At 44.8% G+C, this 16295-nt stretch overlaps 1 protein-coding gene across 4 annotated transcripts in view; it reads left to right on the top strand.

Moving 5' to 3' along the window:
- Positions 1-16295, top strand: part of ttc32 (tetratricopeptide repeat domain 32) — a 32578-nt gene that overhangs the window by 7381 nt on the left and 8902 nt on the right. Inside the window, exons 2-5 of one of the 4 annotated variants that reach the window (XM_072498905.1) lie at positions 1666-1828; positions 4944-5094; positions 11027-11239; positions 12961-13023. In XM_072498905.1, the coding sequence (XP_072355006.1) occupies positions 1768-1828; positions 4944-5094; positions 11027-11239; positions 12961-13023 (488 nt within the window). In that variant the 5' untranslated portion in view covers positions 1666-1767. Of the gene's footprint in view, positions 1-1665; positions 1906-4943; positions 5095-7560; positions 7930-11026; positions 11240-12960; positions 13024-16295 lie in introns of those variants that run through there. The other 3 variants (XM_072498907.1, XM_072498909.1, XM_072498908.1) reach the window with 3 other exon arrangements.

The following is a 16295-nucleotide window of genomic DNA, read 5'->3' on the forward strand; positions in this document are numbered from 1 at the left end:
TTTGCAAAAATGTTCTTCTACATCTTACCACCTTCATTCAGAAATAACACCTTCAAGTTCTCTTCCAGGTCATTATGCTTACTTGGTAAGATATATTGTCATTCCTCCATTGTAACTGGATGAATTTCCTGCAATTCCTTCACTATTGTGGGAATATCATTATCATTAAGTCTGCAGCAGTTCAAGGAGATAGCCCATTGCCCCCTTTCTGGGAAAAACTAGGCATGGGGCTATGAATACACCTTTTTTTAACAAACAATTTTATTGAGGTATTTTAGGCATATAGAAAAAATGACATTGTACAGTACAAACAAAAAAAGAAGTTGAGACACAAATTACACATTAAACATAATGCAAACCACGGCTCTGTTCACCCACGGACCTGCCTTAATATCCCCCTACTCTACCCTAGCCCCCCCCCCCCCCCCCCCTGCTGCTGACTCCTCTGCGAAGAAGTCAATAAATGGCTGCCACCTTCAGGCGAACCCTAGTAGCGAACCTCTCAAGGCGAACTTGACTTTCTCTAGGCCACGAAAGCTCGCCATGTCCGATAGCCATACCTCAGCCCTCGGGGGCTTTGAGTCCCTCCATGATAACAGGGAAGCAAAGGCCAGAACATCAGCCTCCCTCTCTTCCTGGACGAGTTTAAGGCACGACCAGAACATGTGTACATGGTTAACTGGCCCTCCGGTGCATTTAGCACACTTGTCCTCCAGCCCGAAGAATCTGCTCATCCGGGCCACCGTCATGTGGGCCCGGTGCATGACCTTAAACTGGATCAAGCTGAGCCTGGCGCATGTTGCGGTCGTGTTTACTCTGCTCAGGGCCTCTGCCCAGATACCGTCCTCCAGCTCTCCCCCGAGCTCCTCCTCCCACTTAAGCTTCAGGTCCTCGGTCTGCGTATCCTCAGCTCTCATTAGCTCCTTGTAGGCGTCTGAAACTCTACCCTCTCCCACCTCTCCCCTAGAAGCTATCCTGTCCTGCCTCCCCTTCGGCGGGAGACGTGGGAAGGACGGCACCAGTCTGCGTACAAAATCCCTCACCTGCAAGTATCTAAAGTCGTTCCCTCTCGTCAGCCCAAACCTCTCCTCCAGCGCCCTCATGCTCGGAAAGCTCCCTTCCAGGAACAGATCCCCCATCCTCACAATCCCCGCCCTCCTCCACAGTCGATACCCCTCGTCCATGTTCCCCGAGGCAAATCGGTGGTTGACGCAGATTGGGGTCCACACCGATGCTCTTACCTCCCCTACATTCCTCCTCCACTGGCCCCAGATCCGAAGAGCCGCCACGACTATCAGGCTGGTGGAATACCGTGCCGGCGAAAGCAGCAGAGGCGCCGTGACCAGGGCTGCTAAGCTAGTGCCCCTGCACGAAGCAGCCTCCATCCGCTGGCTATGAATACACCCTTGCTGTACCACTCTCAGCCTGTGTACACATTTAAAACAATTATAGATATGCCCACACATTATTTCATTATTTGTGACAATTCTGCAAAGGATTTCAATTAATTATGCCCTTTAAACACAAAACATTTTCACATTTTCTTGAGACATAATTCTAAGGTTTACAATAGTTTTATCAGTTATAGTAAAAAAAAAAACAGCACATTATTCACATACTTTATATAATAGAAAACAAAATTGCTTGCTATTTTTTGTTTTCCAGGATGTTTTGACCAGGCATTGGAAGACTTCAAGAGAACATTGACCTTGAATCCAGACTTTAAAGATGCCAGATTGAGTCTTGAACAGACACTGATAGATAAAAATGAGAAAGAATTTAGAGGATACTAAAGATATAGCACCTGGATTACAAACATTGGTTTTGTGTATGTACAATATCTAAGCTTTAAAAAAAATGCAATTCTAAATAATCTTGAATAAAAGTTCAGTGTTTGTGAGGGTACATTTTGTTAACATTTTCTCAGAAATTACAGAGATTTATAAACATTTGTTCAATTTGGCCCACAATTAATCCTTTTCATTTTTGCTGACATATGTGAATTGATGCAAAACAGTTTCATAGAAATATAGAAAATAGAAGCAGGAGGAGGCCATTCGGCCCTTAAAGCGTGCTCCACCATTCATTTTGACCATGGCTAATCATCAAGTTCAAAACCTTGATCCCGCTCTCCCCCCCCCCCCCCCCCCCCCGCCATATCCTTTGATCCCTTTAACCTCAAGAGCTATATCTAATTCCTTCTTGAAATTACACAACGTTTTCGCCTCAACTACTTTCTGTGGTAGCAAATTCCAAAGATTCACCATTCTCTGGGTGAAGAAATTTCTCCTCACCTCAGTCCTAAATGGTTTACCTCTTATACTCAAACTATGACCCCTAGTTCTGGACCCCCCCCACCATCAGGAATATTATTTCTGAATCTACCCTGTCTAAACCTGTTAGATTTTGTACGTTTCTATGAGATCCCCTCTCCCTCTTCTAAACTCCAATGAAGATAATCCTAACCGACTTAGTCTGTGCTCATATGACAGTCCCGCCATCCCAGGAATCAGCCTGGTAAACCTTTGCTGCACTCCCTCCATAGCAAGAACATCTTTCCTCAGATAAGGACACAAAAAAGGCACACGATACTCCAGGTGTGGCCTCACCAATGCTCTGTACACTTGCAGTAAAATATCTCTATTCCTATACTCAAATCCTCTCGCTATGAAAGCCGACATACCGTTTGCCTTCTTTACTGCCTGCTGTGCCTGCACGCTTTCAGCAAATGATGCATGAGGACACCAATGTCTCACTGCGTATCTCTCAATTTACACCCATTCAAATAATAATCTGCCGTCCTATTTTTGCTACTAAAGTGGATAATCTCACATTTATCCATATTATACTGCTTCTGCCATGCATGTGCCCACTCACTCAGCCTGTCCAAATCCCGCTGAAGCATCTCTGCATCTTCCTCACAGCTTACCCTCCCACCCAACTTTGTATCATCTGCAAATTTGAAGATAAAACATTTAATTTCCTCAACCAAATCATTAATATATAATGTGAACAGTTGGTGTCCTAGCACAGTTTCCAGCAGTACCCCACTAGTTACTACCTGCCAATCAGAAAAAACACATTATTTCAACTTTTTTCTTCCTGTTTACTAACCAGGGGCCCGATTCTCCGACCCCCCACCGGGTCGGAGAATCGCTGGGGGCTGGCGTGAATCCCGCCCCCGCCGAATATCCGGTGCCGGAGAATTCGGCAACCGGCAGGGGCGGGATTCACGCCAGCCCCCCGCCGGATGGCGGCCCCTCCCCTGGCGAATCTCCGGCCCGGATGGGCCGAAGTCCGGCTGCTAGAATGCCTGTCCCGCCGGCATGGATTAAACCACCTCTCTTACCGGCGGGACAAGGCGCGCTGGGGGGCGTGGTGCGATCTGGCCCCGGGGAGGCCCCCACGGTGGCCTGGCCCGCGATCAGGGCCCACCGGTCCGCGGGCGGGCCTGTGCTTTGGGGGCACTCTTTTCCTTCCGCCTTCGCCACGGTCTCCACCATGGCGGAGGCGGAAGAGACTCCCTCCACTGCGCATGCGTGGGGATGCCGTGAGCTGACGCTCCTGCGCATGCGCCGCCCGGCAATGTCATTTCCGCGCCAGCTGGCGAGGCACCAAAGGCCTTTCCTGCCAGCTGGCGGGGCGGAAATCAGTCCGGCGCGGGCCTAGCCCCTCAAGGTTAGGGCTCGGCCGCTCAAGGGGCAGAGGATTCCACACCTTTAGGGTGGCGCGATGCCGGTCTCATTCGCGCCGTTTTTGGCGCAGGTCGGCGGACATCGCGCCGATTGCGGAGAATCCCGCCCCAGTTTTTTATCCGTCTCAAGACACTACCTGGAATCCCAAGCGCTTTAACTTTACATATTAATCGGCTATGTGAGTCCTTGTCGAAAGCCTTCTGAAAGTCTGGTCAACTCTACTAGTTACATCATCAAGAATTATAGTAGATTTGTCAAGCATGTTGGCTTTGTCTAATTACACCACTGCTTTCCAAATGCTGTGCTGTGAAATCCTTGATAATGGACTCCAGGAACTTCCCTACTACGGACATTAGACTCACTGGTCTATAGTTCCGTTTTGTCTCTACCTCCCTTTTTGAATAGCAGGGTTAAATTTGCTACCTTCCAATCTGTAGGAACCATTCTAGAGTCCAAAGAATTTTGGAAAATGACCACCAATGGATCTACTATTTCTAGGGCCGCTTCCTTCAATTTCTACTGCAAAGATGGGAGTATATCTTTGGAGTTAGCTTGCATGCAAGCTGGAATATGAATCCAACCTACTTAACCAGGGTAGAGACCAGGACACCATGCAAAATGACATATTATGTGCACCCAGACTGTGTTGTCACATTGGTTCTGCCCAAAGCAGTAGTTGACACAGTTATTTTCTCTGAGCAGTGATTTTTTTTTTTCACTCCACTTTGCATGAGAATTTTGTTAAATTTATTTCCTTACATGGTTATTATAACTTTATTTTTGACCTCAATGAAATATTTTATAACAGAAGTAATGTTTGCAAAATTTCCCCCACATTATACGCAGGTTGTCTGATCATTACCTACTCACTTAGCCTATTTATATTCCTTTGCAGACTCCTATCCTTTCATAACTTACTTTCCTACCAATCTTTGTGTCATCAGCAAATTTCGCAACTGGATTTTCACACCCTTCGTCCAAATCCCAGCCACAGGGATCAGTGCTGGGGCCATCAACTTGTGAGAGGTTGAGGCCCCAGCACTGATCCCCGTGGCACACCACGCGTTACATATTACCAACCAGAAAATGATCCATTTAAGCCCACTTTGTGTCCTGTTCATTTACCTATGCTAACATGTTACCTCCTAAACCATGAGCTCTTACTTTCCTTTATAATTTTTGATGTGGCACCTTATTAAATGACTTCTGGAAATCTCAGTACATCCACCAGTTCCCCTTTATCCACAGCACATGTTACTTCTTCAAAGAACTCCAATAAATTCATGATGAGGAGCTGCCGGCGTTGTACTGAGGTGGGCACAGTAAGAAGTAACACCAGGTTAAAGTCCAACAGGTTAGTTTGGAATTACGAGCTTTTGGAGCGTAGCCCCTTCATCAGGTGAGAATAAATTTGTTAAACATGATTTCCTTTTCACAAAACCATGTTGACTGCCTGATTACCTTGAATTTTTCCAAGTGCCCTGCTACAATATTTTAATAATAGCTTCTAACATTTTTCCTATGACATGTTGAGCTAATTAGACTATTGTTTCCTGCTTTCTGACTCCCCCTTTTGATTAAAGGAGTTACATTTGCTATTATATATCAAGGCTAGGATTAAATGTCAAGGCAGCTCCATTCTTACTTCTCACCCCAGAGACTCGCTTAGTCCCTCTGGTAACTGCATTTATTGTGTTCCATTTTAGTTTCTTTGAAGCTGATTTACATTTATAATAGCTTCCAAATATCCTATCAATAAGAGGGCAAACTCCTATAGACAAGGTATGAGATATTAATGCACTTCTCAATATAACCCAAGTTAGACAGAGTGTATGTGTGTGCACGAAACCAGGAACCAGGTGGAATTATGAGTGATGAGGAATTAAAGAGGCTCCAAGGTGATTTAGTCGAGTGAGTGGAAAAATACATGGCAGATGCAGTATAAAGTGGATAAGCGTGTGGAAAAAACAGAATGGCAAAGTATTTTTTCAATTCTGATAGATTGAGAAATGTTTATGTGCAAAGAGATTAGGTCGACTAGGCCTTTATTCACTGGCGTTTAGAAGAATGAGAGGGGATCTCACTGAAACGTATAAACTTCTGACAGGGCTGGACAGACTGGCTGCAGGGATGTGTAAAAACCCATCTGGTTCATTAATGTCATTTAGGGAAGGAAACTCGAGCTTATCTGGTCTGGCCTACATGTGACTCCAGACCCATAGCAATGTAGTTGGCTCTCAAATGCCCTTAGGGATGGGCAATAAATGCTGACCCAACCAGCGATGCCCATTCCCACGAAGGAATAAATGTTTAAAAAATAATGTTTTCACGGGGAGGGGGGATGGTTCTAGAACAAGGGGTAATGGTTTCAGGATACGGAGTAGGCCATATAGGATTGAGATTAGGAGAAATTTCTTCACTCAGAGGATGTGAAGGCCAAGTCATTGAAAATATTTAAGAAATAAATAGATTTCTAGCCTCGAAAGTGATCAAGGGGTAACGAGAGAGATCGGGAATATGGGTTGAGATAGAGGATGAGCCATGATCGGATTGAATGGGGTAATCGGGTTTGATGGGCTGAATGGCCTACTCCTACCATTTTTCATGTTTCTAAAGACTTTCAGTGGACAATAGCATTGCTTATGTCTGGTCTGAGACTCAATGAGAATTATTCAGAATACTTTTGCCAATAAAAAGTTAAATCTAGAAGTAAGTTATAAACTTGCACTGAAACTAGATCAGAAGTAGGTAATTTAGCCCAGGAAAAGTGGTCTTTCCAGAGGTAATATTTCCTGGCTTCGGTAAACGAAACAATAGAAATATACAAACCTAGGAGCAGGAGTAGCCCATTCAGCCCTTCGAGACTGCTCATGGCTGATCATCCAACTCAGTAACCTGTCGCCGCCCCCCGTATCCTTTGATCCCTTTAGCCCCAAGAGCTATATCTAATTCCTTTTTGAAAACATACAATGCTTTGGCCTCAACTGCTTTCTGCGGTAGAGAATGCTACAGGATCACCACTCTATGGGTGAAGAAGTTTCTCCTCTTCTCAGTCCTAAATGATCTACCCTATACCTTCAGACTGAGACCTCATCACAGAAATCACACGTTTGAGTGATTGGAATGCTGTTAGTGCACTTACATCTCTATTACAGGGGTCTCTGAGGGTATCCCTGTATTACAGGGGTCCCTATGGAGGGTTTCCCAATTACATCGGTGCACGTGGGGACTCCCCCCTATTATAGGGGTCCCCCCTTCTGCAGGGGCCTCTGTGGGGTCCCAATCACAGGGGTCACTGGAGGGGTCTTCCTATCATGGGTCCCTGTGGGGGGGGGGGGGGGGGGGTCTACTTATTACAGGGATCCTTGGGAGAGGGTAGGTCGGGTCACCCCATACTTGGGGGTGTGGGGGCATTCAAGCAATCTGGAGGTTGGGGGCTGCTGTGCAGTGCCAGGGTGGGGGTGGGGGTTGGGCCTCGGATGGCCTTGGTTGTTTCTACCGTCGTGGCCCTCTCAACAGTTGTACAGACCACATGTGAACTGCATCCACATGATTCCCGGCTGCGGGGACCCGGAGGCCGGAGCATAGATGACGGGCCTGCTAAATAAATGCGAATGGGTTGTAATTTACATGCTCCCGCTGACCTGCGGTGTGGAACCTGTTCATGCTGCTAGCGGGGCGGTTGGAGCGTCGTGTTCGGGTTGGCGCCCGGCACCTATCCCGATTTTACTCTGACGCCTGATTCTCTGCTTCATCGGAGAATGCATTCCGGGCATCCCGGGACAGAGAATGCAGCCCACAATGTTTTCAAGAAGGAGTTAGATATAACTCTTGAGGCTAAAGGAATCAAAAGATATGGGGCGGGGTTAAGTGTTACTGAGTTGGATGACCAGCCATGATCATAAATGACCTACTCCCTGCTCCTATTTTCTATGTTCATGTGACCTAAAACATTTGTTTCTCTACACGGATGCTGCCTGACCTGCTGAGCAACTTATGTTCTTATTAAAGAATAAATCTTCCTTAGTGAAAGTTACTGTTGGGTTTAGAAACTCCCACCTAATTCAATGGAGAATATAAAGTGGCAGTGTTCTGCACGCCCATTGGTGCAATGGGCAGGCGAGAGATCATGGTGACAGTGTTGTTGGAGACCAGCTCACGTTGTTCAGGTGGGTAGTTGTTGCCGACAGCCATCCTTGGAGAGGGAGCAGAAACACATTGCCAGAGCATTCGGGTAACTTGACTGAGAGCAGAAATTTGCACTGTTTTCTGTTCTTTTTTCCGAGACACCGCTTATATTGTTGGCATTTTACTACTTTCCGGTTGTTCTTGATTTGAAGACAACTTAGACATTGACTGTGGGCTAAGCCATTCTTCTTGCGCAAGTACGGTATTTTAAAGGGAATAGCCCATCTACACTTAATATACGGACATTTTCAGTTAATTTCGGATAGAATTGTCATGTTTATAATTGAACATGCTGGGAAACTACAGTGCGCCTCTCATTCCGTTTTGTGCGCTCCGTTGTTTAGAAAGAATGACCCATGTTTTAGGAACTATTAGGGGGAGAATATCAAAAGAATGGTCACTTCCGAATAATCGCCAAAAGTTTCATCCGAGCAGATCTAATCAAAGATAAACCCTTGCTTTCCAGCATCTTCCATCAGTCCAGGAGGCTCCTCAGCACTTTACAGCCAATGCAGCACTTCAGAACTGTTGTAATGCACAAAATGTTTACTTAAATGTGTGAATCATGCTGCTGGTGTGCAAATATATTCATTGATCTCATTTCTTATTTTGTCTTGATATTTGAACTCCTAATTATTAATATTGGTCGGGAACCTCACTCCATGTTGCACTTGTCAGAGAATATGATCTAATTTATCCCTTGTATGTCTTTCTCATTATCTGTTCGACTTCTGCCTCTCTTTTTCTCAACTGCTTTTTCTTTTCCTTTTATGTTTTATGTAGTGTAATATGGCTTGCTGTGGTATTGTGAGGAAAGGAGGCACTGATAACTGTTGGACAGATAGGTGATGGGTGTTCTGGAGAAAATGTGACCCTGGGTGCCCCCCCCCCCCCCCCAGCCCATATTTTTATTTCAGCCTTGCTCCCATCACATCCTCCAGTCTTGCACTTCCCTCTTGTCCATTCTTTGTTTAACTGTTTGCTTCCCTTACTCTTAGTCATTCATTTCACCAACTGTAACTCATCCACTTACCATTTTAATTAATTTTTTTCAAAGGCCACTCACATTCTACCTGTGTCCTATACTTTCTTTCTATCCTATCTGGCTCATGTGTGCTATGGGTGTATTCAAAATTCGGCTTCAGTTAAAAAGTCAAATGACGAAAGATGGTGCCTGTCATCCTTTCTCTATCATGCTTTTTTCTCTCTCTTTGATGTTAGTATTTACTAACTGTTTCACAGGAGTAAGAAATTACAGTTTCTCCTAACACAAATGGATAATTGGCTTGGAAATTCCTGTTTTCTGAACATGAATATGGAATCTCAGAACTTTCTCTTTCAGCTTAATAACATAAAGCTTATCTTAAAAAAAAACTACAAAGGTCACACTGTGTGAAGCTGAATAGCCACAATACTGTAGCAAGATAATTGTCCTGTAATTGCAGAATCTGGCTGCTAGCCTTCCACAAATCAAAGTTCAAAATGCTCCCTTTAAAAATAGAGATTTGACTTGGAGTAAAAAAAAATTGATGTCCATAGTAATGGTTTAAAGGGAATGCAAATATTGAAAAATAATAATCAGTACAATATTATTGAATTGTTCATTGATGCATAGCTGACAGCAGACATAATCAAAGCTCTTGACTAGACTATTTTATCTCAGTGACAATTATTCACTTTATTATTGTTGTTGTGTGTCTTACAGTTTGATACTTTGAAGAACAAAAAGGTTTATCACAATTCTACCTAAGAAGCTTCAATAAAAGATGTACCCTTTGTCACAAAATTAATTCTGTATAAAACCGATTTTAAAAATTGCAAATGTACATAAAGGCTGGGGCAGATTTACAATGAAATACACTGTTCCCAGAACCAGATTTATAAGTAGAACATTAACAAACTTTATTTATAACAAGAGTAAAAGATGAACATATAAAGTAAATAATTGGCACTAGTGTCTATTAGTCTACCTATTCCCCAAACTCTGTCCCACCCTCCACCCAGACACATACACAAGACAGACACAGTAAGGGTAGGGGAAGAATTAAAACAATAGGAATTGAAGAAATAGGTTGAGATGAATCTCCACTTCTGTGATTGTGGCCTCTGTAGGTAGGCACTGGTCCTCTCCACATGCAACCTTCTGGGAACTGGTTCATGCAAGAGATTCAGGTCAGTGCAATTCTGACCTTCGACCACCTGATGGAGCTTTGCACAGGAAATTCAGATTGGTGCAATTTTGACCTCCTGCCACCAGATGGAGCCTCTGTCTCCCTAAGATAATACTGGAGCTTTATACCTGAGAATTTTATAGGCTTTTCTCTTCGCCTGATCTCTGTGCAGAAAGTCCGGCTATATTACAAAGCGAGTTCTCAGTTTGGATTCTTTCCAGCCATTCAGACAGAGGATTATAGTATTACAGATCTGTTGAAAAACTGCTTGCAATCTTTCAGTCAAGAAGTACCCCTCCACAGTTCTGACTGCTGTCCATCTTTTAAACTAGGAGTGCCTTCACAGGTCTGACTAGCAGCCTCTAAATCACTTGAGAGAGAGAGGGAGAGGGCAGAGAGAGAGAGAGTGCCTTCTAGCTGCTTCCTGGCTGAATCTCTTCACAGAACCCAGGATGAAATGGAGCTCTTCACATAACCTGCCTTTCTTCTGGAAGATTCTGAATGGCTCCATAAATCGCAAGCAACAACAGGGGATGGCTCAGAATTTCAGATTCACCACTTGGCTGCTTGCCAAGTCCATCAAACTGACATCACAGGCTCTGCCACTAAACCTAAAGGGGAAGTTCTAGCTAATCTTTTTGACCATGGGTGTTTTTGGTTTGCAGCAGCTAGCAAGAAGATTGTAGATTAAAGGCAGCCAGGACAAAAATTAAAAAGTAAACACAGAACAGACAAAGATTTTACATCAGTATTCTAACACTGATGAAATTCTAAGGATTTTGTTGCTCTTGCTCGTCCTGTGGTAGAGGTCACACAGCTTACGGGTGAAGTTGAAGTTAGCTTTCTGCATTGCTGATATATATCATATATGGAATAAATCATTTTCATTTATATGATGCTTTTCTGAATGAAAGATCCTCTTTCAGCATAAGATAGTTAGGATTTTAAGCTAAATGCTGTTTGTACTAACAGGTTTGTGAGGAGCATGGAAGACTGGTGCAGATGTCATTATCTGAATGAAGAAACAATTAATCTCTTAAAACACCATGGTCTTTCCACACTTGAAAGCATAAAGAACATGACGAAAAATGACATTGACACTCTTAACATAAGTATTGGTCAGAAAACAGTGCTGCGACATGTACTGCGCTCAGAAAATGCTCAAACATGGATACAGGAAAATAAGTAGGTTCTGTGTTATTCATCATCATCCACATCCAACTTTAAAGCCATAGAACTATAGAAAAGTTACAGCACAGAAGGAAGCCGTTCGGCCCATCTTGCTCATGCCAGCTCAAGGACACCCAGGTGCCATTTCTAATCCCACCTTTCCTGCATCCTGCCCATATCCCTGTATCTTACAGCACTTAAGGTGCAGATCCAGGTACTTTTTAAAAAGAGTTTAGGGCCTCTGACTACATCACCAACCCCGGCAGCAAATTCCATTAGCTGAGGATTAAAAGAACTGAAGGAAATTCTGGCAATCACTTTCCAGTGTCTGGACCAGAAAAGAAATGAAATAAAACTATGTCTAGCTAGTTGAAACATAAGAACCTAGTATGCAGTAGGGAGCAAATTGAAGCATTGTCTTGCTGTACAACAATTCAGTCGTCACTTGAATTGATATCTTTGGCATAAATGCAGTTAGGTAATTCCAGGAAATAAAAATACACTCCGACAAATTGAAGTGAAATTACAGAAATGTAAATAGCCAAGCCCAGGAAAAGATGAATTGTTGGCTGAACCTCAAATGAAAAACAAAAAAAAGTGAAGACACCGGCCCTGCCTGCTGACGGGATCTTCCTGTTCCGCCAAAGTCAATGGACTTTTGGGCAGAAAATCCCGACCAAAATAAAGTTTTCTGCAAAATTAATGCAGAGCCTATTTAAATCGATTACAGAAATAGCACACCAGTTTGCATTGACTTCAAATGCTGAAATCTTAAAATATGGAAATTGTTTAGATATAATAATATTCTTTATTATTGTCACAAATAGGTGTACATTAACACTGCAATGAAGTTACTGTGAAAAGCCCCTAGCCGCCACATTCCGGCGCCTGTTCGGGTAGACGGAGGGAGAATTCAGAATGTCCAATTCACCTAACAAACACGTCTTTCGGGACTTGTGGGAGGAAACCGGAGCACCCGGAGCAAACCCACGTAGACACGGGGAGAACGTGTAGATTCCGCACAGCCAGTGACCCAAGCGGGAATGGAACCCGGGACCCTGGTGCTGTGAAGCAACAGTGCTAAGCACTGTGCTACCGTGTGGCCCATTTTAAATGAATACTCTCCAAGATTTTTGAATGGGTTCTCAAAGCATATTTGGATATCCAAATTTTATGAACCCACGATTACCTTTAATTAAGTATCAAAATGAAAACGTTAGCGGTTGACAATATACTTTACAAAATCCCTAAAAATGAACAAATTGAACAGAAATTTACACATATGGATTAAAAAAATATATTTTGAGAATATATTTGTATTGAATTGTTCACCATGTTCCGGGCTAAGCTTACTAAAAATAAAGAGAATTAAGAATCCCACAGTCAACCTTGGAGGTAAAACATTTTTAAAATGTCGAAAATTCTGCCTCTGTCACACCTAAGCTCAGATTCAGGTGATGAGAGGCATTGGTGGGATGGTTATTTGTTGGAATGCAGAAGTGGGCAAGCCTGCAATATCCCACTATCAGTAACAATGCTTCTTTAAATTTAACTTTTGGCAGGTTATGATGATTAACTGTAAATAAGTGAAAAAGATCTGCTTTGAATCCTGCTTTTAACTTTATAATCTTAGCCTTAATCTTAAATTTGTACATATTGGGCAAGACGTCACGTTGTATTAAATATCTTTAAATTAGAAGAATGCATCTCACACTTGTCTCTTTTTTGTACTTCAGGATTCTAGAAACAGATGATATCGATTTTGGATGGATACACTATATTACAGAACTCTTTATTTTGTAAATATTGGTGTATTATTATGTTTCTAAATTATCTGCAATCATACAAAGTGAAATGACACTGAAATATAGAATCACTAACAAAGGTTGATTTGCAATTTTTTTTACTGCCATTATGGAAGGATACATAACTGCTACCAATAGGTGGCACAGGTAGCACAGTAGTTAGTACTGTTGCGTCACAGCGCCAGGGTCCCAGGTTCGATTCCCGGCTTCGGTCACTGTCTGTGCAGAGTCTGCACGTTCTCCCCTGTCTGCGTTTCCTCCTGGTGCTCTGGTTTCCTCCCACTAGTCCCGAAAGACGTGTTTGTTAGGTGAATTGGACATTCTGAATTCTTCCTCCATGTACCCGAACAGGCGTTGGAATGTGGCGCCTAGGGGCTTTTCATAGTAACTTCATTGCAGTGTTGATGTAAGCCTATTTGTGACACTAATAAACCCGCACTGCTGGCCTTGGGCTGCTTTACAAGACAGCTATTTAACCCACTGTGCTAAACCAGCCCCTTAGTTTCCTGAGGAAATATAGGCGCTGTTGTACTTTCTTGGTTGTAGCATTAATATGGGTGGACCAGGACAGATTGTTGGTGATGTGCACACCTCGGAATTTGAAGCTGTCAACCATCTCCACTTTGCACCATTGATGCAGACAGGGGTGGGTACGATACTTCACTTCCTGAAGTCAATGACCAGCTCCTTAGTTTTGCTGAGATTGAGGGACAGATTGTTATCGTTACACCATGCCACTAGATTCCCTATCTCCCTCCTGTACTCTGACTCATCATTGTTCGAGATCTGACCCACTATGGTGTGTCATCAGCAAACTTGTAGATGGAGTTGGAGCTAAATTTTGCTACACAGAGGTGTGTGTATAGGGAGTATAGTAGGGGGATACATACACAGCCTTGCGGGGCCCCGGTAGAGGGCTATCGTGGAGGAGTTGTCATTGTTTATCCTTACTGATTGTGGTCTGTGGGTCAAGAATTGGAGAATTCAGTTGCCAAGTCCTAGGTTTTGGAGTTTTGATATGAGCTTGGCTGGAATTGTGGTGTTGAAGGCGGAGCTGTAGTGAATGAATAGGAGTCTAATGTAGGAGTTGTTGTTGTCGAGATGCTCCAGGCATGAGCACTTCATAATGATACATGGCAAGGCCACGAGACGGTATCTGTTGAGGGACATTGTCAGGTTCTTCTTTGGCACTGGTATGATGGTTGTCTTGAAGCAGGTCGAAACCTCGGAATGGAGTAGGGAGAGGTTTAAGATGTCCGCAAACACACCCGTCAGTTGGTCCTCGGAGGATCTGAGTGCACGACCAGGGATTCCATCAGGACCCATTGCTTGCCAAAGGTTCACTTTCAAGAAGGCCAATCTGACTTTGGAAGTTGTAACTTTAGGTATGGGTGTGTCCAAGGCTGCTGGGCAGTTGACAACGGTTTGTTGTTTTTTTGCGCATAGAATGCATCGAGTTCATCGGGGAGGGATGCGCTGCTGCCAGGGATTCTACTCAGCTTTGCTTTGTAGCCCGTTATGTTCCTTAAGCCTTGCCACAACCGACGAGGGTCCGTGTCGTTAGTCTGTGACTCTAGCTTAGTCTGGTATTGTCTCTTGGCATCACTGAAGGCTATGTGGAGATCATACCTGGATTTCTTGTGTAGGTCAGGATTGCCTGTTTTGAATGCCTCAGATCTAGCCTTCAGCAAGGAGTGAATATCCCGATTAAACCATGGTTTCTGGTTTGGCAAAGTACGTACTGCCTTGATTGGCACACTTGCTGATGAAGACTGTGACAGTGGTGGCATACTCGTTTAGGTTGGCCGCTAAATTCTTGAATATGGACCAGTCCACTGACTCCAAGCAGTCGAGTAGGAGCTCTTCTTTTACCTCGGACCAGCACTGCATGACCCTCTTAACTGGATTCTCCCTGTTAAGTTTCTGCTTGTATGTCAGGAGGAGCACTGTCTTATGGTCCGATTTTCCAAAGTGCGGTAGGGGGATGGATCAGTAGGCACCCTTGATGTTTGTGTAGCAGTGGTCAAGGGTGTTGGTGCCCTGATGGGACAGGAGATGTGTTAGTGGAATTTTGGCAGTACACCCTTGAGGTGGGCATGGTTGAAGACCCCGGCCAAGATGAACAAGGCCCCCGGGTGTTCTGTTTCATTGTAATTTATAGCAGTGTACAATTCATCAAGCACCTTCTCACTTCTGCTGGGGGTAGGATATAGACTGCCATGATGATGGCAGAAGTGAACTCCCGTGGAAGGTAGTATGGGCTGCACTTCACAGTCAGGTATTCCAGGTCCGAGGAGCAGTAGTTCGCCAGGGTCACCATGTCCAAGCACCAGGAGGAGTTGATAAGGAGACAAACCCCTCAACCCTTTGCTTTGCCAGATGGCGCCATGCAGTCCATCCAGTGTATTGAGAAACCCTCAGGTTGTATGGCACGGTCCGGTGAGGCAGGGGTGAGCCATGTCTCCAAGAAACAGAGCACACAACAGTGTCTTACTTGCCTCTGAGAGGTAAGTCTAGCATTAAGCTCATCCAACTTGTTTTTGATTGCTTCGACGTTTGCTGGGAGTATGGTAGGGAGAGGAATCTTGAAACTGTGTTGTTTTAGTCTCACCAGCAGACCACCCATTTCCCTCATTTCCTCAGTCGGTGGCTGCTTCTGGGTGGTCCCGGGATCTGGTGGCAGAAGCCTGACCTTGTGGAAGGTAAGTGGTTGCGTCTGGCGGGGTCCCAGGTGCTGCTTGCGATTTCGGGGTCGCATCTGGCAGGTCCTGGGCACTGGTTGCGATTTTGGGGTTGCCGGGGTGGGGGCATGTTCGCGCTCCAGTTGGGCACTGGGTTCCATGAGGATGGGTCTAACTTTTGGCACATTCGGGTCCTGGCGCAGGGTCTCTGCCATTTTGGGGTCTTTAGTCCAGGTTTGGGTTGCTGGCAGGGTCTTCCTGAGTCACGTTGGGCCAGGCCACGTGTTCAGTTCCAGTGTTGATGGTTTGTCGGGCGTGCTTCACATCGGGCCTTTGAGTAGGCCTGGGCCGGCCTCTCCGGGTCATGTCACTGGGTGAGTCTCTCCAGGTCGGATCGATTCGGGCCAGGTCATGTGGTCGGGACCGGGTCGGGGGTTCCAGAAGCTGGATCGGGTGCTCCGGGGGCCAGGGTCACTTTCCAGGCCAGGTCGGACTTTCCGGGAGCCAGGTGATGTCCTAAGTGTGATCGGGGTTGGACTTCCGGTTCGGGCCTCTTCCACTTCCAGGTCAAGGCCAGGTTCGGGT

The sequence above is a fragment of the Scyliorhinus torazame genome, chromosome 4 (assembly GCF_047496885.1).
Source record: "Scyliorhinus torazame isolate Kashiwa2021f chromosome 4, sScyTor2.1, whole genome shotgun sequence".
NCBI classification, from domain to species: Eukaryota; Metazoa; Chordata; class Chondrichthyes; order Carcharhiniformes; family Scyliorhinidae; genus Scyliorhinus; species Scyliorhinus torazame.